Source organism: Ovis canadensis, chromosome 5 (genome assembly GCF_042477335.2).
Source record: "Ovis canadensis isolate MfBH-ARS-UI-01 breed Bighorn chromosome 5, ARS-UI_OviCan_v2, whole genome shotgun sequence".
Classification (NCBI taxonomy): Eukaryota; Metazoa; Chordata; class Mammalia; order Artiodactyla; family Bovidae; genus Ovis; species Ovis canadensis.
The window spans coordinates 64,731,922-64,758,479 of record NC_091249.1 but is presented as its reverse complement, the minus strand read 5'-3'; the positions used below and the strand labels follow the sequence as shown (position 1 = coordinate 64,758,479).

General features: G+C 42.4%; 1 protein-coding gene across 5 annotated transcripts in view; it reads right to left on the bottom strand.

The window, feature by feature from the left end:
• LOC138440397 (protocadherin alpha-C2) overlaps nucleotides 1-26,558 on the bottom strand; it is a 145,767-nt gene that overhangs the window by 15,244 nt on the left and 103,965 nt on the right. For all 5 annotated transcript variants that reach the window (XM_069589854.1, XM_069589855.1, XM_069589857.1 and 2 more), the window contains exons 2-3: nucleotides 20,609-20,667; nucleotides 17,217-17,305 (exon numbers count right to left, since the gene is read on the bottom strand). In XM_069589854.1, the coding sequence (XP_069445955.1) occupies nucleotides 17,217-17,305; nucleotides 20,609-20,667 (148 nt within the window). The remainder of the gene's footprint in view (nucleotides 1-17,216; nucleotides 17,306-20,608; nucleotides 20,668-26,558) is intronic.

Here is a 26,558-nt window from a genome sequence, read left to right as displayed (position 1 = left end):
GTCCATGGGGTCGCTAAGAGTTGGACACAACTGAACGACTTCACTTTCACTTTTCACTTTCATGCATTGGAGAAGGAAATGGCAACCCACTCCAGTGTTCTTGCTTGGAGAATCCCAGGGACAGAGGAGCCTGGTAGGAGGCCGTCTATGGGGTCGCACAGAGTAGCACAGAGTTGGAAATGACTGAAGCGACTTAGCAGCAGCAGCAGCAGAGAGAGTGTGTGTAGAGGTTAAAGAGCCTTGCTTTAGATCTTGGCATTTACTAGACAGATGTGTGACCTTAATTAACGCTAGGTGTCTCAGTTTCCTAAATATTAAAATAGGTGTAATCTGCTATATTTAAAATCGATAACCCACAATGTCCTACTGTATAGCACAGAACTCTGCTCAGTGTTACCTGGCAGCCTGGATAGGAGGGGTGTTTGGGAGAGAACGGATACATGTATATGTATGATTGAGTCCCTTTGCTGTGCACCTGAAACTAACATAACATTGGTAACCGGCTATACTCTGATATAAAATAAAAGGCTTTTAAAAAACAAAATAAAATGGGTATCATAACAGACTTATCTCTGAGGTGGTTATACAGATTAACAGATTTAATACATATAAAGTATTTCTTGGTAGCTCAGCTGATAAAGAATCACCTGCAATGCAGGAGACCCCAGTTTGATTCCTGGGCTGGGAAGATCCTCTGCAGGAGGGATAGGCTACCCATTCCAGTATTCTCAGGCTTGCCTGGTGGCTCAGACATTAAAGAATCCACCTACAATGCGGGAGACCTGGGTTCAATCCCTAAGTTGGGAAGATTCCCTGGAGGGGGGCATGGCAATCCACTCAAATATTCTTGCCTGGAGAATCTCCATGGACAGAGGAGCCTGGCAGTCCATGGGGTAGCAAAGAGTCAGACACAACTGAGTGACTAAGCACAGCACAAAATATTTAGAACAATATGCGGCTTGAGTGCATAAAACATGGTTTAAGTGCTCAATACAGGTGAGCTGTTACTATTATTAGTCACAAATAAATTCTCTCCTTTATCTGCTCCAGGATTCTCAACCCTGAGGGCTAAGTCCCTGGAAGATCAGTGAGTTAAGTGACATAGAGGTGGGGGTTAGAGGGTGTGTATAACAAGTTTTGCTGCTGCTGCTAAGTCGCTGCAGTCGTGTCTGACTCTGTGCGACCCCATAGACGACAGCCCACCAAGCTCCCCCGTCCCTGGGATTCTCCAGGCAAGAACACTGGAGTGGGTTGCCATTTCCTTCTCCAATGCATGAAAGTGAAAAGTGAAAGTGAAGTCACTCAGTCGTGTCCAACTCAGCAACCCCATGGACTGCAGCCTACCAGGCTCCTACATCCATGGGATTTTCCAGGCAAGAGTACTGGAGTGGGGTGCCATTGCCTTCTCTGATCAACCCCAGATATGAGACTGCCAATTTGATATGTTCATACCCTATCCTATATATACTAGGAGCACAAAAAATATATGTAAGAAAGTGTACTCTCAAGAGGAAGAGGATACATGTATACATATACATATATGTGTGTGTGTATATATATATATATATAGCTGATTCACAATGCTGTACAGCAGAAACTAACACACCATTGTAAAGCAATTATCCTCCAACTAAAAAAATATTTTTAAACTTAAAAAATAGAATGTGTACTGCATTGTTTGAAAAACATATATACCAAAGGGAAATTTGATAAATAACTTGTAATATAGACATACAATACAGTATGCTCTTATTAAAGAAAAAGGAGACAGGTCTATATGTAGTGACTTGGAAAAGCATTTGTTAAAAAATAAAAACAAGCTACATACTCATATGTATAAAATTATCCAATTTTGCTTTCTGAAAGCCTACTTGTTTTTAATAAACATAGAAAACACATTCATACATCAATTACGTAACTAAAAATAAATTTGAAAGATATTTGGAAGACTGAACTCTAGTATTAATATAAACTATGGGCTCTGGGTGGTGACAATGATGTGTCAGTATAGGTGTAACAGTGCACGGCTCTGGGTCTGGTTATCAATAGTGGGAGAGGCTGTGCAGTGTGGGGACAGAAGCATTTGGAAACCTTCTGTACTTTCCACTCAATTTTTCTAGGAACCTAAAATTGCTCTAAAGAAATAAAGTTTATTCAAAAAATATCTTTGGAGCATACAGACAAAACTGTTAATGGTGGTTGCCTCACTGAAGGGGAGTGGGTCTGCAGGAAATGTGAATATTTTTGCATAAATGATGCTGTGTTGTTTAATATTTACATCAACAATGTAAATGCACACAGTTTTACAATATAGTAACTTTATAGTTAACAAAAAATCTGGGGGACACACACTAAAGCATTTTTAGTGGTTATTTCTGGGGAGAAAAGGAGTGAGGTGCTACTCATTTTGTTTCAGTTTTTACAGGTTTAATTTGTTATCATTTTTGTCCTTTTATAATTAGAGAGAGAGAGAGATTAAAAAGAATACTAGGGCTTCCCTGGTGGCCCAGTGGTAAAGAATCTGCCTGCGAATGCGGAAGACACGGGTTCGATCCCTGACCTAGGAAGAGCCCACATGCTGCAGAACAGCTAAAGCCCTGCGCCACGACTACTGAAGCCCGAGGGCCCTAGAGTCCGTGATCCGCAACAAGAGAAGCCGCCGTAATGAGAAGCCCATGCACCGCAACTTCACCGCAGCTAGAGAGTAGCCCCCACTCGCTGCAACTAGAGAAAAACCCATTCAGCAACAAAGACCTAGCATGGCCAAAAATAAGCAAATAAATAAAACCTTTTTAAAACAGAATGCTAACCCACTCTACTTGATGAGTTGCGAGTTCAAAAACTAGCTCTAAACACTAGCTGAGACAAAATGTCCCTGCCCCAGGTAGCCTGCACCCAGGACCAGCTACATAACTTGCAGGGTTCACTGCAAAATGAAAAAGGGGGGCCCCTTGTTAAAAAAAGATTAAGAACTTCAAGATGGCAAAAGCAGAGTATTAAACCCAACAGGGCCTTTTCCAAGTGCAGGGCCCCATGCAGCAGCCTTGCCTGGACCCGAGTCCCTTACTGGGCCCCTCCTTTGGCAACACCACCTGGTAGTGACCCCTCACAGTGCCTGTCCCACCTGAAACTGTGTGAGCCACCATCGTGTCGCTCAGCAAGAACACTGCTTCTGGTTTTCAGATTTTTCTTCTCTGCCTCCCTCCCTTACTTTGTCACAATCTGCGCTTCTTAAAACTTGGCAGCAATCCCAGGCTCTATGTTGCTGTGTCACTTTGCAGCCTTGAGCAACCATTTCTAGACAAGCCGTGGTATCTCTGCACTGAGGGTGTAAAATGGAGGTGCTGTCAGAACACTGCAGGGACAAGAGCAGGGGAATGACTGTCATCGGAGAGAATCCTCTCCTCTACCACCATCTCTGATTCTGTGCACTCCAAGACCATTCCATTTCCTCTAGCAAAGACACTGGGAATCCTATTTACTGTGCTAAGTACCAGGAGTATTAAAACTGAGAAAATGGTAACACTTTTGAGTGCTTACCATGAACTAAGCACTGTGCTAAGCATTTCACAGGCATCATCTCATTTAATCCTTACAGCAGCCTACAGTCTTTCCTTTTTCACACATTAATAAATCTGAAGCATGATGATGAAGTGGCCCCACAGGGAGCAGAGGGACTATGCAATGCCACACTGCCTCCCTTAAAAAGCTAACACAAGGCAAAATTTAAACAAGCCTTCCCTTCATTCCACATTTTCTTAGACATGATTAAACCAAGCCCAGGAGAATTACCTAAGAACATTTCCAAGGACAGTCCCTTTTACAAAAATGCTGCATTCATTTCCCTCTCGGTCCCACATTTCTAGACACTCAAGAGTTTCTAACTCCTGGTTTAGGTGGAAAAAAAATGTTAGAGTGATAGCTCATGAGTTTGTTTTGACATATTAGAGGATGGTTTTTGCAGATTCAGCAGAGCTAAGAGGCTCAATAGAGGCTCTATTCTTAAAAAGAAAAAAGAGACCTTGAGGCGGCTCTCCACTTCTAGCAACTGAATGAAAGTTCTCCTTCTTTAGCAGGATTGTGGAAGCCCAAGAAAATCTGACTCTAGTCTTTCTGATCTCATTTCCCAACAGTCTTCCACGCCACCCTTCCCATCAAATGTATTCATTCTGTTCACCAATACTATGCATTCTGGTTTGGGGGCACATGTATTATTTCCTTTGTCTGGAACTTTCTTCCCACAATCTATGTACCATCCTTCAATACAGTATTGAATGTCACATACTCTCTGACCTGGTCCCCTAAATTCCCAATTCCATCTTCTGGGCTACCACAACATATCTGCTATTCATGGTTGCTGAGGGAGGGTTTGGGCTCTGTTAAACAATGAGGACGTCCCTCTCAGGAAACATGAGCCAGCTGACCATGTTTACATAGGGTTTGTATGGATACAACACAGATAGACTCTGGGTCCCATCCTGGACTGACAGGCCCTGGTGGCTTGTCCCAGCTTCCTTCCCCTCATTGGACCTGCCTATACATGGCACTATTATAGTCCTGACACTGTAATATTTCCATCTTATTTCTTTACATTTCTGTCTTCCCCACTAGGTCATGAGAATGGGGCTGTTATATTTAGTATTGTATCTGCATCACCTAGAACAGAGACTGGCCTTAAGTAGGTACTTAACAAATGCTTGTTTAATGACAATATAGGAGGTTCCCTGGTGGCTCAGAGGATAAAGCATCTGCCTGCAATGCAGGAGACCCAGGTTCAATCCCTGGGTTGGGAAGATCCCCTGGAGAAGGAAATGGCAACCCACTCCAGTATTCTTGCCTGGAGAATCCCATGGACAGAGGAGCCTGACGGGCTACAGTCCACAGGGTCACAGAGTCGGACACGACTGAGTGACTTCACTTTCACTTTAACCAAATTCTATATTAAAGCCAAACCAAGGAAAGTTTCGTTGGACAGGATAGTCTAATACTTCTTTATGTGTGTGCGTGTATGTGTGTGTATGTGTGTGTATGTGTGTGCATGTATGTGTGTGTATGTGTGTGTGTGTGTGTGTGTGTGAGAGAGAGAGGAAGAGAAAATACGAATGCATGAATGGATGAATGAAAGAATGGGCATTTTAAAAGAGAATGCCGACAGTGGTGGTGGTTAATGGTAAAGTTCTAGGGACCTGTCTGTCAGGTAGGTTTTGTAAGGACCTTCCTAGTGCCCTTCAAATCACAACCATTTAGAACATTAGTACCCTGGAGGAAAGGCTGTGACCTTGAGTGAGAAAAGACCAAGGAAGCTAATTTATATCTCTAAGTGCCTAGAATTAGAGAGAGCACACTGAAAAGCTCATCTTCCCTACAGAGATTTCCCCCAGGCGGAGGTTTAGAATGAATTTACACTTGGTCCAACAGAGGGGAACTGACATGACACCGATTGTTGGCTAAACACAACCCCACTGGCTGCAGATTGAGGGATAGCAGTCAGATCAACATCTTAGTGACACAAGGAGCCTCCAGGGGATGCTGGCCTCCAAGGAGGCTCCTCCATGGGTCTCCTGGCTAATCACTGTCGGAGGCAAGAGGCTGATTTAGTCTCCAGTCAGAGCTGCTGAGGGTGCTGGGACACTCTAGGCTTTGGAAGTGCTTAGCCTGTTAGGATCTCAAGGAGGTAGCTAGTGTGAGAATAGATTTGTTATGCAAAATGCTCCTAAAACACAAACAAACAAATCCTGAGTGCATGTGTATCCATATAATTGGCCTACAATCACCCTGACCCCTGCTCCTGACACAGGAGGCATCCCTGAGGAAAGGTGACATTTAGAAATAGTGACTAAAGTACCCCTTCCCGCCCACAACCCCCAACACGTACATATACATGGATCAGGCTCTATACTTTCTTCTTCAAGAAAGTCCTAGATATATATTTTTTAATCTGCTTTCACCTAGACACAGATGCTAGACCCATACAGGGCACATGATGGGCAGTGCCCTGCCTCCTAGCATCACCCTAGGGACAGTGACTTTTCTGCCAGGCCTTTAATTGACTCTTTCCTGTGAATGACCCAAAGAGGCCTGTCTTCTCCTGACTGCTCCACAACTCTTGGGAAAATACTCTTAAGCCTGGGACAAAACAGTACATCAACTCCCTTAGCATAACAATGAAGTGGGGACTTTCCTCCTCTCTCCACATTTCCAGCTCTTCACACAGAGGAGGAAACACCCACCAACCATCCTACCAATCTCACAGCAATGTGCTAGGAAGGGACTTTTCATGTTCAGCTCTACTTCCTTACTTACTCTTCTCAGAAAAGTTGTCTCACTGGGGATATTATCATAAGCTAAACTTTAAATGCATTATATTTCCTTTTTTTTTTTTTTGGTTGTGCCACAGGCCACAATGCAGGATCTTAGTTCCCCAAGCAGGAATCAAATCAGGCAGTGAAAGTACCAAGTCCTAACCACAGGACTGCTGGGGAATTCCTCAGATTGTATTTCCTGATTGGGCCAAGTTAACATCAACAGTTATTGTTCTTTCATGACATAGTGAAGCGAAGTGAAAGTCCAACTTTCAGTTGTGTCCAGCTCTTTGGGACCCCATGGATAGTCCATGCAATTCTCCAGGCCAGAATACTCGAGTGGGTAGCCGTTCCCTTCTGCAGGATCTTCCCAACTCAGGAATTGAACCCAGATTTCCTGCATTGCAGGCGGATTCTTTACCAACTGAGCTATCAGGGAAGCCCTCTTTCATGACATAGCTCTTACCTAATTTTTTGTCTGCTCCAGCTCAGCCTCTGTTTGGTAATCAAACCAGGACAGGTCCCCCTCCTCACCAAGAGAGAGTTCTTCCATTCTTGACTTTCTTCCCTTGCATTCAGGAGCTTGGAAGCCCTGTCACAGTCTCCAGAACTTCTTTACCAATAATACGCCTGATTCTGAACTTTGATTCTCTCAGTTGGTCCCATGCATCTATTCCTAATTAGCTAAGATTTGGAGAGGGAGGGGGTGATGAATTCATCTCCAGCACACTGTTGACAATTGATAGCTTTCAAAAGGCCTTTAAAGTCTAGTTCACACTGACTACACCCTCTTCAGGGTCCTAATTTGCATCTAACTTTACCTTCACCTACACTGAAATTTACACACACACAGACACACAGAGCCCCCTCTGCCTGCACATGGAAGATCCTGAGATAGGAAGGCTAATGGTGCCCCAAAGATGTCCACAGGCTTCCTCAGTGGCTCAGCAGTAAAGAGTCTGCCTGCAATGCAGGAGTCGTGGGCAGGAGATGAGTGTTCGATCTCTGAGTTGGGAAGATTTCCCTGGAGGAGGAAATGGCAACACACTCCAGTATTCTTGCCTAGAAAATCCCAATCCATGGGGTCAAAAAAGAGTTGGATACGACTGGGCAACTAAACAACAACAAAGATGCCTTCATCCTAATTCCTGGAACCTATGACTATGTTATGTTACATGGTCAAAAAAAAAAAAAAAAGAAAAGAAAAGAAAAGCACTTTGCAGATGTGATTAAATTAAGGATCTTGAGCAAGAGTGGTTATCCTGGATTATCTAGGTGAGGCCAATGTAGTCACAAGGGTCCTCACGAGGGAAAGAGCAAGTTAGGAGAGTCAGAGAGTGAGGTTTGCAGATGCTCTGCAGTGGCCATGAATACGGAAGAAGGAGCCACTGAGCCTGGAAATGCAGGCAGCTTCTGAGAGCTGGAAAAGACAAGGAAACATATCCTCCTTTAGTGCCTCTGGAAGGCATGCAGCCTTGCAAATCCATTGGTTTTAACCCAAGGAAACCCACTGTGGACTTCTGGTTTCTAGAACTATAAGGTAATACATTTGTTCTGTTTTAAGTCACCTAGTTTGTGGTCATTCAGTATGGCAGCCATAGAAACTAATATAGATTTTGGGACCTGGAAATGGGGTGTTGCTGTGAAAATTACCAACAATGTAAAAGTGGCTTTGGAACTGGGAAACAGACAGAGATTTGAGGATTTTGAGGAGCATGGAGAAACTGTCTTGATTACCTTGAAAAGGCTGTTAGTAGAAAGATGGACATTAACGACTCTGCTAGAGAGGACTCAGAAGTGAGGACGATGGTAGGGAAAACATACCTTGTCTTGGGGAATACCTAAGTGTCACTAACAAACTGTTGTGGAAATATGGTCTTGAAAGATGCTGTTAGTGAGGGCTCAGATGGAAATGAGGAACATGTTATTGGAAACTAAAGAAAGTAGATTGTTGTTACATAGTGCAGGAACCCACCTATATTGTGGCACAGTAAAACTCATTTTGTATGTCTGACCTCTGGAACTGTAACATAATAAATTTGTATTGTTTTAAATCACAAAGTTTGTGGGAACTTATTACAGCAGAAATGGGAAAGTAATTCAGACCCCTACAGTTTGCCTGGAGCTCAGACAGTGAACAGTTTTCTCCAAATTACCAAACTGTTTCCTTTACCTGGCATGTGGGACAAAGTAACTGTGGTGTGTCCTTTAAATGCGTAGAGTTCAGCAGCAAGCAGAAATGGATTCAAATACTGCCTTAGCCATTGTTATTCACTGATGAGTTCAACAGATATTTATTAAGCACCATCATGTACTAGACAGCTAGCTCAACACTGGGAATATAATAGTGAGCAAAAAACACTAGATGTAAGAAAGGATGACAAGAAGGAAGTCATTTAATTCCTATGAGCCTCAATTTTCCTACTCTAGAACAAGGGAATAATAATTTCTGTCTTGTTTAAGTAGGCAAGGCATATAAAGTGCTGATCACATTTCTCAATAAATAATAGCTATCATATCAAGTCTTCCTTTCTCTTGTTCTAAAATACTATTTCCACAACACAAGGGGGCAACAGGATGGGATTTAAAGACTGAAACTTCAATAACAAAGACCCTCCAAATGACCCTCCACATCTCCTTACAAATAGGCATTAGCTGAGGGAAGGGGACTTCTCCTTGGCTCATCAAACATGGCACCAAGCTCCCAGGCCCAAGGGCATCCACCTCAGTCTGATTACACATCCAGTGATACCCTTCTCCCCACAAAACTCTGACATGGAGCTTGGTGTGCATCTAACGTAAGTCAATTACACTGGCTGAAGCTTCTAGCCTTGTCACAGACCTTTAGGTAACAGCAGGTGGTCAAGGGAACACATATAACATATGTGTGCTTGGATAAGAAAGTATCTATAATGCAGAGTCAAAGAAAATAAGAGCAGGAATGTCACCTGCTCAGTGTGTCACTGCTCAGTGTGGCCCACGATGTCGCCCTAGAGCAACAGCTCTGGACTCGGGACTGGGCCAGTGTTGGAAGTACACCCAAGCTGGCGGGCTTTCTTGGACCATCAACAACAAACTTGTTTGTTCAGACCTTCTGTACAGGACAGGCTGTACTTACTTTTGAAGTTTGTTTGGTTGTTTTTCACATGCAATTGCAGCTATAATCTGGAGACTTAGGGTACTCTGTTAGGTATTCAGTACTTAAAGCACACAACTCTAGTAACAACAGATTTCTCATTTATTCTTGTCATGTTATGGGTTCAAATTTGGTTTCATGAAAGTTACCTTTTCCTACCCTAACCTTCTATAGTTAACCTCTTGAATCTGACTTTTACAAAGCTCTCCATTTCCTTTTTTAATACTAAGCACAAGCACCTTTCCCCCCTTTATCTCCATTAGTATTGCCATCAAGACTGCCTTCTCCCATCCTTCAGCTAGCCCACTGCCTTGCAGTCAGACCCTTCTAGGCAAGGAGCTGCCGAGGAAGCTCTTGGTCTCACTGAGCTGGGAGTGACACGGCACCCATCTCTGCTCCTTGTCCTTTCTCTGACCGTGGGGAACAAGCTCTGAGGGCTGAGTCAGAGAGGGGCTCCTCTCCAACCCACAGGCTCACTTCCAGGTCTCCTGGCAGTGAACTCTATTATGACCTTCCCCTAGAGGCCCCTGGTCTCTAGCCAATGCTTGACCTGAATGTGTTTCTCCAGATTAGGCAGTGACCTTCTCAACTGCAAAGTTGACTGCCTCTGAGAAAACGAACTTTTCGAGTTCTTTTGGAATCTGGGCTGAGTTGCTTGAAAATATTTGCCATTAAAGATCCATGCTGTTGCTGGGGACTGGCTTTCATTTCTAGTTCACTAGAATCAGTGAGGCTGAGGGCAATGCCTGCTAGAGCTGCAAAGCTGAAAGGCATTACAAGTTATTGCTACCCATCTGCTCTCAACACTGGCCATTAATAGGTCTTTCTCATCCAAGCACCTCCCAGGGAGGAGCTCCAGGCCCACCAGCTCCATACAATCCAAGAAATGTGTCCCACAGAATGAAGTGTGGACTCTCACCCAACACTTCTGCTTCCCCACAAAGCTCTCAAACACACAGGTGGCCTGTCATCTTTGAGCCAAGACAGGCAGCAGAGTTGGTGACACCCCCCTTCCTTGTGGTCTTTTGACATCTCCACAGTAGAAACTTGAATTTTCCTTTCGAAAAGGGACTTAAAAGTTCAGCCACCAAGGACAGTGTATAGAGAAAGCTAGACAGGAAGGTTACTCAGAAACTCTCCTGTTCCATGCAACACTCAAATAAAAGAAGAATGAAGTGTATTATTTCCTAAAGACATATGCAAAAATTGTTTCTTACGATGAAGTTTGCAGGGACCAGACTGCATTCCTCCTGAGGCTCGTTAGAAGGATCGATGATAACTAAGGTAACTGTAATGAGTCTCCATTTCCTGGCCCTCCATTAGCTGCTTCTCTGCATCTGTGGGGCTGAAGGAAACTGTGGCCTAAGGCAACAGGCCTGCTGCTCCTCCCTCCTCACCACACTCTCCCTTTCCAAAATATATGCTCAGGAACACACATCTCAGTGCACAAGAAAGTGAAGTTGCTCAGTTGTGCCCGACTCTTTTGCGACCCCATGGATAGTAGCCTGCACCAAGCTCCTCTGTCCATGGGGTTTTCAAGGCAAGAGTACTGGAGTGGGTTGCCATTTCCTTCTCCAGGAATCTTCCCAACCCAGGGATCAAACCCAGGTCTCTCACATTGTAGACAGAGGCTTTACTGTCTGAGCCACCAGGGAAGTCCTCAGTGCACAAGGGATTCCATTTTCAGGAGGCACAGGATCTGTTGTGGGCCTCTGGCATGGGAGAAATTCTTGTACTATGTATCACGGCCCCAACCCTGACTGTACACTGCCTACTGAGCCTGGAAGAATGGATGTAGGAAAAATGAGAGCGGTGTGGGGAATACAAAGTGGAGAGAAAGAACTATCTCAGAATCTATTCAACAGAAACTTTTCAGAAAAAGCAGGAAGTCTTCCTTCTAGTTTTTCATTTACAGGACCATTAAAAGTAGAAGGTGCCAAGTGTGGTGCCAAGTGCTCTTTAAGAAGGAGTTGAAGAAAGTCCAGACAGATGGAGCTAGCAAAGACAAACTTCTGGCGTCTCCTGGGTAGAGGATTCTAATTCCCTTTCTCACAACACCTTGCTCCACCCCTCCAGGCCAGGTCAGAACACACAAGATAAGCTACACAGAGAACTCCAGCAGACCTGATGAGCTCCACAGCACCAAGAGAGTAAAAGTGTATCTTACACAAGGGCTTGTTTTTCTTGGCTACTAGAGACCCTAAGGCAATCCGGCATTCCTGGGCTGTGAGATGCAAGGTGAGAGTGGAGGATACTGATGGGAGGGAGCTGCCCCACCCACATAGATCGCTGATCTCATTTTTTTTTCTCCCTGATAAAGATATGCACACATCTCCCAGGACTATTGTTGCCATGACAACAGCAGAAGTTGAGGGTGAGCAGGTTAGTGGAACAGCATGCTTTTTAAAATTCTCGGACAAGGCCTGAGGCTACAACCACTCATGAAGTGGAAAAATTCATGTTGGCAGTGCTCCTAAATGGATTCCCCCAAATTTAAGGATCATGACTTCTTTCTGGGGAAGAATCAAAGATGAAGTCTCTGTGGAGACCTTCCGTGGGGAGTTGCCTTTGTCAGGGAGGTGGGAATCCCTAAAACAAATAAGAGCATGAATCTCCCCATAAAACTAGGGCACGTTAACTGTCCATTTTCCACAGAGTAAGAAATGCAGCAAACCAGGGCAAAAACAATCCCCCAAGGGCACAAAATGGTGCTTTTTAAAAAGTCTGCTCTATAATAAAGCATTCCCACAGAGACTACTCAGAACAACTCAGACCTAAATTCTGACGTTGAAAGGTAGACTCATACCTTGAAAATTCCTAAAAATAACCATCGTTTACTAAACATTGCTCTCCAGGCTCTGCAGATGTGTGTACTGTCTCATTTAATTCATGCATCAACCCTATAAGGTAGACACTATTATCTCTATTTCAAAAAGAAAGAAACTGGGACTCAGAAATAATGGTCCTAGGAACATACAACCTCTGAGTGGAAGAGTGAGATTTCAAATAAGGTTAATCTGACCCAGAGCCTGAGCTCTTAGTTATTGGCTCTTTGATATGGGGAAGGCTTCCTGTTTCTAGTAAGAATCATAAACAGGCGCATAAACAGAGGCCTTCATTGCATGGTTTCTGAGCCTCCAAAGGTATGAGACAACCTCAGGAATATACCCTCAACTCTCGACCAGTCCTCAACCTTGGAGGGTTCATCAGGGTCACTTAGAGGGCCCCTTAAAACACAGACGGCTGGGCCTCTGCACAAGATTTTCGGATTTGATGGGTGTTATCAGTGTGGCTCTGGGAACCATCCTTGGAGAAGTCCTGTGCAGTCACTCTGAACTAAGCTTGTCTAAAGAAGCCTCAAGGCCTGAGTTGCCTCACCTACCTAATTAACCTTTCACTGTTCAGCCCCAGGGGTGGGGGGGGGTGGTTTGCTTGAAAAGCTATAATGTTATCTTTGGCAGTGCTGTGCCTTTTGGAATTCCCTGAGCTCTTTTTGAAAACAGTGAACATCTCCCACTCCAAAAACAATGTACTGTTGCCTTGAGTAAGTCCTGAGATCCCATGAAATGTGGAAAGAGGAGCCCGGAAGAACCAGTGTGAGGGCAAAGCAGCCAGGGACCCTGAAGCCAGACTGGCTCTCTGGAAGGTACAGACAGTCTTTTCATAATCTCTTGGGATTCCCTCTAGGAACTGTGCAAGAGGGCACTCATTAAAACCTCTCCAGAGATTGCACACTAAGAACATTAAAAGAGTTGTAAGCATGAATGGCTGGCCCTTTAATGCCCCTCCCCACAACACACTCCTCCATCTGAAGAGGAATTGTGAGCTGTGCACTCCCCACCTCAGCTCCTTTTCTTTCCCTCCTCAGTCTCTCTGAGCTGCTAAGGAAATAAGAAGCCTGTGGTCCAAATCTGCTCACACAGAGCTGAGGCTGGAGAAAGGGGCCAGGAATTGGGATTAGCGGGTTTAATGCCTGGCTTATTCATCCTGCGAGAAACATCACCTGGTGATGTCCCCACTGACCCCTTTAGAGCATGGCATTTTAGCCTCAGCTTCTGGGGACTGTGACAATAAATGAACAGTTTGATGACAAGGCCAAAGGATTCATCAGTGGAGGAAAAACAACTACAAAGAACACATGCCAAGGAGGACTGGGTCACAGCAGGCCTCTCTCTATTCCCACGGCTGTTGCCGGGGTTGGTGCGAGACGGTGCTATTTCCAGAGAAGCTCTCAGATGGAGAGAGCAAGTGTGCGGGGACTTGGGCACCAGGTGGAAGCCTTTTGGAAGCAATGACACCATCATCATGAAGCACTAAGGGCAGCAGAATCCGTGAAAGGCAAGCTCTACCTAGGAATGAAAACAACCAAGTGTTTTGGGGCATGTCGATGAATTCTCCAGGAAGGTGGCTGGGGTGGGAGCGAGGTGTAACAGACTGTACAGCTACCAGGATGATCCAGACTACTTCAGAGGCTCTGTATCTGGGCTCAGAAGTGAGAACTACTGAACGCTGCCCACCATGCTACTATCTAAGGCCACAACAAAGACTGCAGGAAACAAAAGCAGGCCAGGAAAAAAAGGAGTGAAAAGATTAGACATTTATTAATACTATATGTTAAGCGCTATATACAGCTCTTTCTTCTTCAGTTATCATGGCAACTGGATAAAATTGGTATTATTATACCCAATTTACAGATAGGGTAACAAAGAAAACATGTATTTAATCAATTTGTTTGTGCTCACCCAACAAGTAAGTTTGGAATTGGAATTCAATTCACATCTGACTTTAAACTATAATCTTAAATCTTTATCCTGTGTTCCCTCCAAATAGTGCAAAACATATTTTGAGTCCTAAAACTCTAAAATACCCAAAGAACACAGCAGAACACAGAGGAGCATCTCTCTAATGTCCCATCACTGGTGCAGAGGTATGCTGAAAAGTACGGGGAGGTCACCCATGGAAGATGGAAGCTCTGTCCAGCTCAGTCCATGAAAACTGACTCATGAGTCAGCAGCCAGGGATAGGCCTGAACAGAAGGGATTATCCAAGAGGAGTCAGGACAGCAGGGACAGGGAGCCATGGCGACTCCTTCTCTATCTTCTGTCAAGAAGATGGGTTCCTTCCTCCTACACTGCTGGTGGGAATGTAAATTGGTGCAGTAAGGCAGTTCCTGAAAAACTTAAAATAGAGTTGCCATATGATCCATCAATCCCACTCCTCGGCATACACCCAGATAAAACTATAATTCAGAAAGATACATGCACCCTTGTGTTCACAGCAGCATGGTTTACAATAGTCAAGACATGGAGGCAACCTAAATGTCCATCAACAGATGAATGGATCAAGATGTGGTATATACATACAACAGAGTACTGAAAGTGAAAGTGAAGTCGCTCAATCGTGTCCGACTCTTTGTGACCCCATGGACTGTAGCCTACCAGGCTCCTTGATCCATGGAATTTTCCAGGCAAGAGTACTGGAGTGGGTTGCCATTTCCTTCTCCAACAATAGAGTACTACTCAGCCATAAAAATGAATGAAAGAATGCCATTTGCAGCAGCATGGTTGGACCATGAGATTATCATACTAAGTGAAGGAAGTCAGAAAGGGAAAGACAAATACCATATGATCTCACTAATATGTGAACTCTAAAATATGACACAAATGAACTTACCTACAAAGCAGAAACAGATTCACACACAAAAAGAACAGACCTGGGGTTGCCAAGGGGAAACAGGGCTAGAGGAGGAATGGCTTGGGAGTGTGGGGTTAACAGATGCATACTGTTACATGGAGAATGGATAAACAACAAGGTCCTACAGTATAGCACAGGGAGCTATATTCAATGTCCTGTGATAAACCATAATGGAAAAGACTATAAAAAAGAACATATGTATATGTATAACTGAATCACTTTGCTGTACGGCAGAAACAACATTGTAAAACAACTATACTTCAATAATTTTTTTTTAAAGATGGGTTCTTAACATTGTTTTGAATTTGAAGGAGAGTCCTGGGCCAGATGCAGATAAAATAATCTATAAACAGTTCCTATTTCCCACTTGCCTAGGAATATACACCAACTAGCACCATCAATGAAAGGGAGAATGTATTCAAAGCTAGTTCTGGACTCACCAGCCTGACCTGCAAAGTCTCTATGAGAACAAGAAAAACCCTGAAATGGAGGCAGGATGGTAGGGGTGATTTCATGGCACTGCTTTGATTGAGCAGTTCTCACCTCTCAGATGCCTCTCATCCTGCAACGCTTGGTAGTCTAAAACCACTTCCTCCTCCACCACGTTATGCCACCACTGGCACTGGGGTTGCAAATTTGTCAATGAACTATTTTACGTTCTCCCCCTTGCCATCTGGAATATTAGCTCTCTAATGAATTGCTTTAACTTAGGCATTTGTTTTTTTTTTTTTGACAAATGTGACTTTTAGTTGAATTATACAACATTCATAAATAGCAAATGCTGGCTGATTAGAATCAACGAAAACTCTTCAGAGCTGCCAGCAAAAATGGGCCCTTAGCTGCACATGTTACTTGCACAGCCTAATCATTTGAAAGGCACCAGATTATTTTTGGAAAGAACTTTTTACACATACACTTATATAATCTGTTATGTATGTGAATATACATATATATATATATATATATATATATATATATGTTCGAATTTGGGTGGATTCTTGCAAGCCAGCCATGCTATGAATAGAAGAACTAGATATACTTGGATTTGAAGTTAGACACACTTAGGTTTGAATCCTACCTCTACCATAAACTATGTGAACTTGGGTATGTTTCTTAACCTCTCTGTGTCTCTAGTTCCTCTTATGTACAACAGAGGTAATAAATCCCATGTAAGACTGTCTCAGGGAGTAAATGAGATCATGCACGGCACAGTGTCTGGATACAGTGTGTCTCAAAAATTAGTAACTATTATCACCACAATGATGTTCTATTTATAGAGGATTATGCTAGACAACATTTATAACCTCTATATTTGTTCCTTTCTGAAAATTGCCACCAGGATGGGTCTCCAAAGCCATATTAACGTTATATGACACTGCTTTAGTGACTGGGCAAGATAAGGAAAATAAGGAAATGTGAATTTGGGAAATTTCTTAATGCTCACCCAGCCACTGGGTTCTTGTGTCACCTGGCAGATTCTCTTTCCTGAAAGTTTGGATTAGGAATCAGTTCCCACTGGTCCTCTGCACTAAGAAACTGCAAGACTGGTCATGTTTGGCAACGTGCATGTCAAGGCAATAAAAGCCAGTCTACTGAAAGATGCAGATGTCAGGAAAGAAGGAGGCCTGACTGTGACTTGAGGTCAGACAGAGTGGTGCCTTGGTTCCAACAAGTTTTCTACTTCCACGAGAAGCTCCATTTCATCAGTCTCCCTTTTGTTTACTATTTGGAGTGGATTTCCAACATCTTTAACCAAAAGATCTTTGCTAACAGTGTCATCTCTGTGCATGAGGCCACCAGATCTTGTCTGTGTAGCTCAGATAGACTAAGTATTTGACATGTACCTGGTTATTATGGAAAAGAAGTTTATGCGCACACACGCCCTTATGTTACCTGTTTCCAACCACTGAGGTACATTAAGAAGAAAATCAAAATACTTATGTATACTCATGTACATGAGGAAGTCACACATGTAAGGAAAAGAAAGAATTAAAAGAGCCACTGATATTTCTGGTCTTACAAAAACAGGTCATCTGATGACTTTCCAGAACTCAAACAAGAAGGAAGAGACCCTGGGTCTTTACCTGGTGTCGCACTGGATACTGTTGGCCACTGCTGCTCGGGTCCCCCTGGACCAGCCCGTAGAATGCCAGCCTCCTCCAGGTGCACAGAGCTGAGTAAACACATAGACCCAAATAAAAGTTAGACCATAAATGTCTTTCCAGCTCTCCTTCCACCCTCAGAAAGTGCTTACATCTCTGGAGGCAGGACTGCAGCTAACAATTTCTACTCGTGCTTAAACTGAAGCAATTACCATTGAGCAGTCACCTTGCATAAAATGCAAAAGCATTGCTGACTTACTGCCTGCTACACCATGCAGGAGATAAATGTGTTTTATCTTTACAGCAATTTTGGTTTTCATTAATGCCGTGTGGTGTTCATTAAATCTAACAGGAAGCCCATCATAGGGCTAAAAAAATGCCATTTTATCATCTTAATGCTGAAGCAGATGAAGAGAGCTTATTTTCAAAAGCCCCAAGTTTCTTTTGCTGGTTCTCTGACTTCTGGGTTTTCTGTAGGGCAGAGGAAAGCACAAACATTATTTGCTGGTAACTACAGTATTATTCCAGTTTTGCCCAATTATTCCCTAACTTTATTTTCTGTTTCATCACTCTTTATTTTTTCCTCAAAGAAAACCCACCCTACATATTCTGTGACTAGAGAAAGTTTATCATCACCACTCATGGACCCCAATTCAGAAGAGATTAACTCCGCACAAAATACTGCAAAGGAGTGAGACATGAACTGGGAGATCCTTAGCGGTAAGCAGAAATAGAATGTAAACTGTTCATGGGCACAGAGAACATCATATTCATTTATGTATGTGAGAAGACTCTTGAGAGTCCCTTGGACTGCAAGGAGATCCAACCAGTCCATTCTGAAGGAGATCAGCCCTGGGATTTCTTTGGAAGGAATGATGCTAAAGCTGAAACTCCAGGACTTTGGCCACCTCATGCGAAGAGTTGAGTCACTGGAAAAGACTCTGATGCTGGGAGGGATTGAGGGCAGGAGGACAAGGGGACGACCCAGGATGAGATGGCTGGATGGCATCACTGACTCGATGGACGTGAGTCTGAGTGAACTCCGGGAGTTGGTGATGGACAGGGAGGCCTGGCATGCTGCGACTCATGGGGTCACAAAGAGTCAGACACGACTGAGCGACTGAACTGAACTGAACTGAATGTAAGCACATATGAAACTCTCAAATATGTTTTGGATGAAGAAAGGAACGAACGGAACCCTAAGAATAAATATCACCCAAGAAAACCTTTAGCAAAATAAGAGAAGTCTGTGAAACTAGACATTGATTCACCTTGGAAATTAAGTTATTGAAGTAAAACTTAGAGGACAACTGCCTGAAGGGGTCATGTGACTCAACAGAGCAGGCAAACTTGAAATATTATGCAGGAAGGTCTCTAAATTCAACATTCTTTTCCTTTTTTTTTTTTTTGGCCATATCATGTGGCCTGTGGGATCTTAGTTCTCTGACCAGGGATTCATGCGCCCTTGGCAGTGAAAGATCAGAGTCCTAACCACGGGACCACCAGGGAATCCCCAATATCCTCTTACCCTTTGACTTCAAACAACGTATCTAGTGGAAATTCACTCAATAAGCTCTGTTCTATTGCTATTCTTCCCTTCATCTATATCCTAGAATCTTCCCTTTTTTCCAAATATTAATATCCTTCAGGTACTGCTGATGGGTTGCTGGAGCCTACCAACAAATTATACAGATTCAATTAGATTCTCTCTGAAGATATAACTACCCTGGGAACCAGCTCAGCTCAAGCAGAATTTTCAAAGGACAGGTATACAGTATCTGAGGCTAGAAAGGTAAGGAAGCCAAGCACATGCATGAAAAAGATGAGTATTACTTAATTTCACAACTTAACATATGTTCCATGTACTACACTGTGAGGAATAAATAACTTTTAGTTTTAATTTTTATTTCCTTTCTTATCCTACTTGAATCTTATGACATCTTAGTTGAAACCTGAATAGAAGCACATATGGCTTTTTTTTTTCATTTGAAAATGGAATAAGGAAGTGATATGTTTTAGCATTTTATTTTAATATAGTTTTAAAGGTGAATCTTATAGCTTTGGTACTTTTCAAATAAAATACTAATTCAACTGGGAGATAAAGAGTTGGTAACATAAACCATATTTTTTCCTATCATATAGTCTACCACAATAGCTTAGATGCAGGAAAAAGCAGAAGATAGCTTCTAACAAGTAGAAAGAATATTTCTGAAACCTAGTATGCTGGCATCTGCCTGAGTGTTTCTGGCCTAAAATTATGACCAGATTCTAGTGCAGTGTCTCACCAAGCCAACTACTGATCTTCAGTCTTCAACTGATCACTTCTTGTTCAGAAAGAGCACCTAATATAATGATTTCTGCTCAATGTGAAATAAAATGGTTGGGAATATACTGACTTATTTGAATTTAATACATTTTTCATGGGTTAAAACCAATTTTTCATTAACTCAACACATACTTTGTAAACTCTCTCTTTAGAAACTGATCAAGGTTTGGTTAAAGATCTACTCAAAAGGTGCCCAGATATTTTGAGGGGCTTAACTCTGGAGTTTATTTCCTCTTTAAAACTAAATTATTCTGGTGGTAGTGAATATTAGTTGCTTGGCACTCTCCATCTGGTTTCCCAAAGACACTTACAAATAATGAATCTTTTATTTGGCCCTGTAGCATGAATACTAGATCAGGTCTGGGAATAATCGTAGTTAATCAATTACTGTCAAAGAGACAAAGTAGAGAAGGCAAAATTATATTTAATCTGAGTCTTAGAGTAATGCTATTACTCTAGGTTAATTTAAAAATAAGCTTGATTTAGTCTCCAGATATTCAATAAAGGCCCTTCACGTGGCTCATCCTCTGAGGAGTCCATGCCACTGAGGGCAGGCAATAAGACAGCAACAAGATGGAAAAGATAAGGAGATGCTAATAGGGGTGAACATGGACAAAAATAACAATTATGTGGCTAACAGGATATAACAGTCAATGTGTGATGGAAAACCAAGGTGGACAACACGAGCATATACTATATGATATACTCAAGTCCCAAAGCATCAGTACTAGTTATCATTTTACAGCAGTGTCAGAAAGTATAGATGGAAAAAGGATAAAAGAAGTTGAAACTACTTCCTTATAGAAACTGTCATGAGAGAAAGTACACAGCTGCCTGTCTGTGACTTTACAGGGCACTCTTATTTGGCAGCACTTGATAAGCATTTGGCAATGACCACTTCCAAATACGGAGACAAAAATAAGTTCATTCCCCTGGCAAAGTATTTAGACATCTCAGTTTTGACAGCTGCTTCTGGCCTATGAAGACAACAGTTTATCTGAATCACAGTTACAGTAACTTCTGACAAAAGGAGGAGGGAAAGACATACCTGTGCATTCCCGCTCTCAGGGAGGCAGAGTACCGCCAGTCAGGGTTGGGCTGTCGTGGCTGCAAAATCACAAAGGGAGTTTCCGTTAATATGGCAAAACAATGTTCTCCTAGTGATGATGTTCATCAGTAAGTTGGTTCTTAAATATCTCCATGCATCTATTGAAAATATTGAAGTTGCCATTTCATATGCAACTCTAAGATAATATCCACACATACAGCACTTCAGAAGAAAATTAAACTAGTTCATCAGGGTCCATGCACAGATTAAATATCATGGAAAACAGAATTTAATGGTGCTGTGAGGACCAGCTTTGGCTTTGCCTTGCTCCAAACAGGTCTATGTATTAACAAATACACACTACTGTGTATATATAAAATAGATAAACAACAAGGACTTACTATATACCACAGGGAACTCTATTTAATATCTTGTAATAACCTAAAATGGAAAAGAATCTGAAAGAGAATACGTATGTATAACTGAATCACAGTACACCTGAAACTAATACAATATTGTAAATAAACTATACTTCCATTAAAAAACAAAACACAGGTCTATGTTCCTAAGGCAGCACTTATGGAAGGACAGTTTGTTCTGAAACAGGAAAAGCTTTCATTTCTTTTGCCCTCAAATGCCCCATTAAGGCAACATCCCCAGTTTGGTATTCTAGTTTATAACAGGGCACAGGACTACACAAGTTCTGCTGGTCTGGCTGGACTGCAGAGCACTGCAATCTGCTGCTGGCTTTGCAGACTGCAGCATGTTTGACCCTGGACGGATGCGCCCAGTCATAATGCCAACAACTGATAACAGCCTCTTCTGCTGATCGAAGAGGAATACAAGGGAGAGGAAAACAAACCGTGGCAGGGTTTGACCTTGTTGTGCTGCATAATCCTTTTCATAAAATTGTACTTGTTTCCTGCTCCTCTGAGTGCTTTGCCTTCTTATTCAATTACTGTTTGCTAAGCTCTGCTTAACAGGGAGCAGCTGAGACCTAAGAAGAACCTGACTTGCTCTGCACCACCTATGTGTTGGAAAGATGTATTGCCCTGTGTCTACAAACTGTCAATTCAGAGTAAAGGGGACACAGAGGAAAATGTGGGTATCAGAAGACTGTTTTGAGAGTTGTGCGCTGAGTAGGAGCTACTCAGGAGTCACTGGGGACAAAATCAATCACCACCACTATTCTGGTAACAATTAGCAAAATCTGTATTAAATAAAACCTGTGACAGATGTTCCTCTCGATGTGTTTTCATGAACAGAGATTACAGTACTCCTGTCAGTCTATAAAAATGGTACTGATGAACCTATTTGCAGGGCAGGGATAGAGATGCAGATGTAGAGAAAGGACCTACGGACACGCAGGGGAAGAAGGAGGTGGGACAAACTGAGAGAGCAGCGCTGACGTGTGTACACTGCCACGTGTAAACCGGATGGCTAGTGGGGAGCTGCTGCACAGCACAGGGGGCCCAGCCTGGTGCTCTGTGACAACCCAGAGGGGTGGCATGCGAGAGGGAGGGCAGCTAAAGAGGGAGGAGATGCACATATATATATACACACATATAATTATGGCCAATTCACACTTTACAACCAATACGACACTGTAAAGCAATTATCTTTCAATTGAATTTTTTTAAGTATTTTGAAAAAAATAATAAAGAAGTCCTGTCACTGAATACAGAAGTCTATTTGAGTGGAAAGATGAAGAGAAAGATGTTGTATTTTGTATTTTCCTCTGGACTATAATTATCATGTTTGGTAGACACAAGGCCACAGTAATGCCAATAAACTATTTCAAAATGTCAGTAAGTCTTGATCCTGTCATTCTTATAGTTCATTCAAGGGATACACGGTATTTCATAAACATATTTCTTCACAACATCCAGCAAAGAAGTGATCAGAATCTCAACTTCCAGGCAGACTTTGGGATGGTTAGATGATATTCTGAGATTTAGCCAAGTCAAGTCCCGGAAAAAGCTACAACTCTAGGATATTTTTGCCTCAAATGTCCCCACACACTAACTGCCCTCTCTGGTCCCTTCCATTCTGTTGGCAAGATACGAACATACAAGTTGTTTCACCCTTGGTTCTTGAGTTCACAAACTGTTACTGATGTTCCTCATAAAGTAGCATAAAACTATCTACATATGAAATGAAGGGTGCACATTTTCTATCAGTGGTAGTAGAGGGAGCAACAGAAAATAATTGCAACCATTTGGTAAACCTGAAAAATGATCAAAATACTTTTTATTAATCATGTCATCACCAGCTTTCCCCTGATGATTGGTAGCACTGGTATCAGCTTGTCAGCTATGAGGCCCTTCCTTCAAGAAAGACTCTGACATCTGTTGAGTAAATGCTGCCAATTTTTCTATGACCGGGTAACATCCATGATGAAAATTGCTGATCTTGGGAACAAAATCACCAACTTCATTTTGCTGAAAGGCACAGTTCTAGCAAGATTGACCAGGAAACTCAGTCTATTACATAATCTCACTTCCTCAGCAACATGTAATTTGTCATGCTGCTATTTTCTATACTAATTCTTCAGTGACACGATGCTTCTGAGATTTATTTGCCAGAATCATAGTTATGATACATCTTACAGCAGTGAGATCAGGCAGGGAAAAGGTAAGGAAGAAAGTGCTTAATATGTTTTATGTATCCACACAATACCAGGCAATGGGATAAGCACTTTATACATATTACTGCATTTATCCTAACACCTTTGTTAGACCGTAATCTCTATGGAAGGGATTATATCTTTGTTTATAAAACATACAGATAGTCTCAAATATTCATAATAATAGTTATATCCTCAGAAGCTAGCAAGGTTCAGGTATTGGATAGGCTTTTAAAATCCTTTTAAATAAATTAACTACCAAGCAATGGCAACATTATCATACTTAAATTACAAAAATTAGAAACCTGGAATTTCAGAGAGATTAAATTGCCTGCCTCATAAGTAGGTCTGGCTGATAGTCATGTAAGGTCCATCTAGTCAAGGCTATGGTTTTTCCAGTAGTCATGTATGGATGTGAGAGTTGGACTGTGAAGAAGGCTGAGCGCCGAAGAATTGATGCTTTTGAACTGTGGTGTTGGAGAAGACTCTTGAGAGTCCCTTGGACTGCAAGGAGATCTAACCAGCCCATTCTGAAGGAGATCAACCCTGGGATTTCTTTGGAAGGAATGATGCTAAAGCTGAAACTCTAGTACTTTGGCCACCTCATGCGAAGAGTTGACTCACTGGAAAAGACTTTGATGCTGGGAGGGATTGGGGGCAGGAGAAGAAGGGGACGACAGAGGATGAGATGGCTGGATGGCATCACTGACTCAATGGACGTGAGTCTGAGTGAACTCCGGGAGTTGGTGATGGACAGGGAGGCCTGGCGTGCTGCGATTTATGGGGTCGCAAAGAGTCAGACACGACTGAGCGACTGAACTAACTAATGTGAAAGTCACTATACATTTTATTATACAGTGGAAGTGACAAATAGATTTCAAGATTTAGATCTGATAGAGTGCCTGAAGAACTATGGATGGAGGTTTGTGACACTGTACAGGAGGCAGTGATCAAGACCATCCCCAAGAAAAAGAAATGCAAAAAGGCAAAATGGTTGTCTGAGGAGGCCTTACAAGTAGCTGTGAAAAGAAGAGAAGCAAAAGGCAAAGGAGAAAGGAAAGATATACCCATTTGAATGCAGACTTCCAAAGAATAGCACGGAGAGATAAAAGAAAGACTTCCTCAGTGATCAATGCAAAGACACAGAGGAAAACAATCGAATGGGAAAGACTAGAGATCTCTTCATGAAAATTAGAGATACCAGGGGAACATTTCATGCAAAGATGGGCACAAAAAAGGACAGAAATGGTATGGACCCAACAGAAGCAGAAGATATTAAGAAGAAGTGGCAAGAATATACGGAAGAACTATACAAAAAAGATCTTCACGACCCAGATGATCACGATGGTGTGGTCACTCACCTAGAGCCAGACATCCGGGAAAGCGAAGGCAAGTGGGCCTTAGGAAGCATTGCTAAGAACAAAGCTAGTGGAGGTGATGGAATTCCAGTTGAGCTATTTGAAATCCTGAAAGATGTTGCTGTGAAAGTGCTGCACTCAATATGCCAGCAAATTTGGAAAACTCAGCAGTGGCCACAGGACTGGAAGAGGTCAGTTTTCATTCCAATCCCAAAAAAAGGCAATGCCAAAGAATGCTCAAACTACCACATAATTGCACTCATCTCACACACTAGCAAAGTATTGCTCAAAATTCTCCAGGCCAGGCTTCAACAGTACGTGAACCATGAACTTCCAGATGTTCAAGTTGGATTTAGCAAAGGCAGAGGAACCAGAGATCAAATTGCCAACATCCACTAGATCACTGAAAAAGCAAGAGAGTTCCAGAAAAACATCTACTACTGCTTTATTGACTTGCCAAAAGCTTTGACTGTGTAGATCATAACAAACTGTGGAAAATTCTTCAAGAGATGGGAATACCAGACCGCCTTACCTGCCTCCTGAGAAATCGGTATGCAGGTCAAGAAGCAACAGTTAGAACTGGGCATGGAACAACAGACTGGTTCTAAATTGGGAAAGGAGTATGTCAAGGCTGTATATTGTTACCCTGCTTATTTAATTTATATGCAGAGCACATCATGAGAAATGCTGGACTGGATGAAGCGCAAGCTGGAATCAAGATTGCTGGGAGAAATATCAACAACTTCAGATATGCAGATGACACCACCCCTATGGCGAAGAAGAACTAAAGAGCGTCTTGATGAAAATGAAAGAGGAGAGTGAAAAAGTTGGCTTAAAATTCAACATTCAGGAAACTAAGATCATGGCATTGGGTCCCATCACTTCATGGCAAATAGATGGGGAAACAGTGGTAGACTTTCTTTTCTGGGGCTCCAAATCACTGCAGATGGTGACTGCAGCCATGAAATTAAAAGACGCTTGCTTGCTCCTTGGAAGGAAAGTTATGACCAATATAGACAGCATATTAAAAAGCAGAGACACTACTTTGCCAACAAAGGTCCATCTAGTCAAAGCTATGGTTTTTCCAGTAGTCATGTATGGATGTGAGAGTTGGACCATAAAGAAAGCTGAGCACCGAAGAATTGAGGCTTTTGAACTGTGGTGCTGGAGAAGACTCTTGAGAGTCCCTTGGACTGCAAGGAGATCCAACCAGTCCATCCTAAAGGAAATCAGTTCTGAATATTCACTGGAAGGACTGATGCTGAAGCTGAAACTCCAATACTTTGGCCACCTGATTCCAAGAACTAACTCATTTGAAAAGACCCTGATGCTGGGAGAGATTGAAGGCAGGCGAAAAAGGAGACAACAGAGGATGAGACGGTGGGATGTCATCACCAACTTGATGGACATAAGTTTGAGCAAGCTCTGGGAGTTGGTGATGGACAGGGAAGCCTGGCGTGCTGCAGTGCGTGGTGTTGCAAAGAGTCGGACATGACTGAGCGGCTGAACTGAACTGAATGTGAAAGTCTGTGTTTTAAATAAATTTGCATGGAATAACAGATATACTTTTTTCTCTTTTTTACTACTGACTTCCCCCAATATTGATTAATTTTAAAATGATATGAAATTAAAGGTAAAAAATGTACATGGGTTTCACCTGAACTTGGTTAAACTTGGAAAAATTGAAGCTGAGAGGTTGACTACCGATATACCTGATACAATGAGACATATGTTCAGTTCCCTAATACTTGGATGGTACATCCCTGAGCTTTGCTTAAGTTTTATAGGTAAAAAGCCCCAGTATGTTGTTTCAAAGAGTAGTCCTTCAGTAGAATAAGTCACAGAATTCCAGAAGTGGAAAAGCTGAATTAAGTAGTTCATGCAGGTAACGTAGTATTGAAGAACAAGAATACGTTTAAATTTCTATCAAAATTATAGCTGAGATTTTATTTATCCTGTAGTGCTA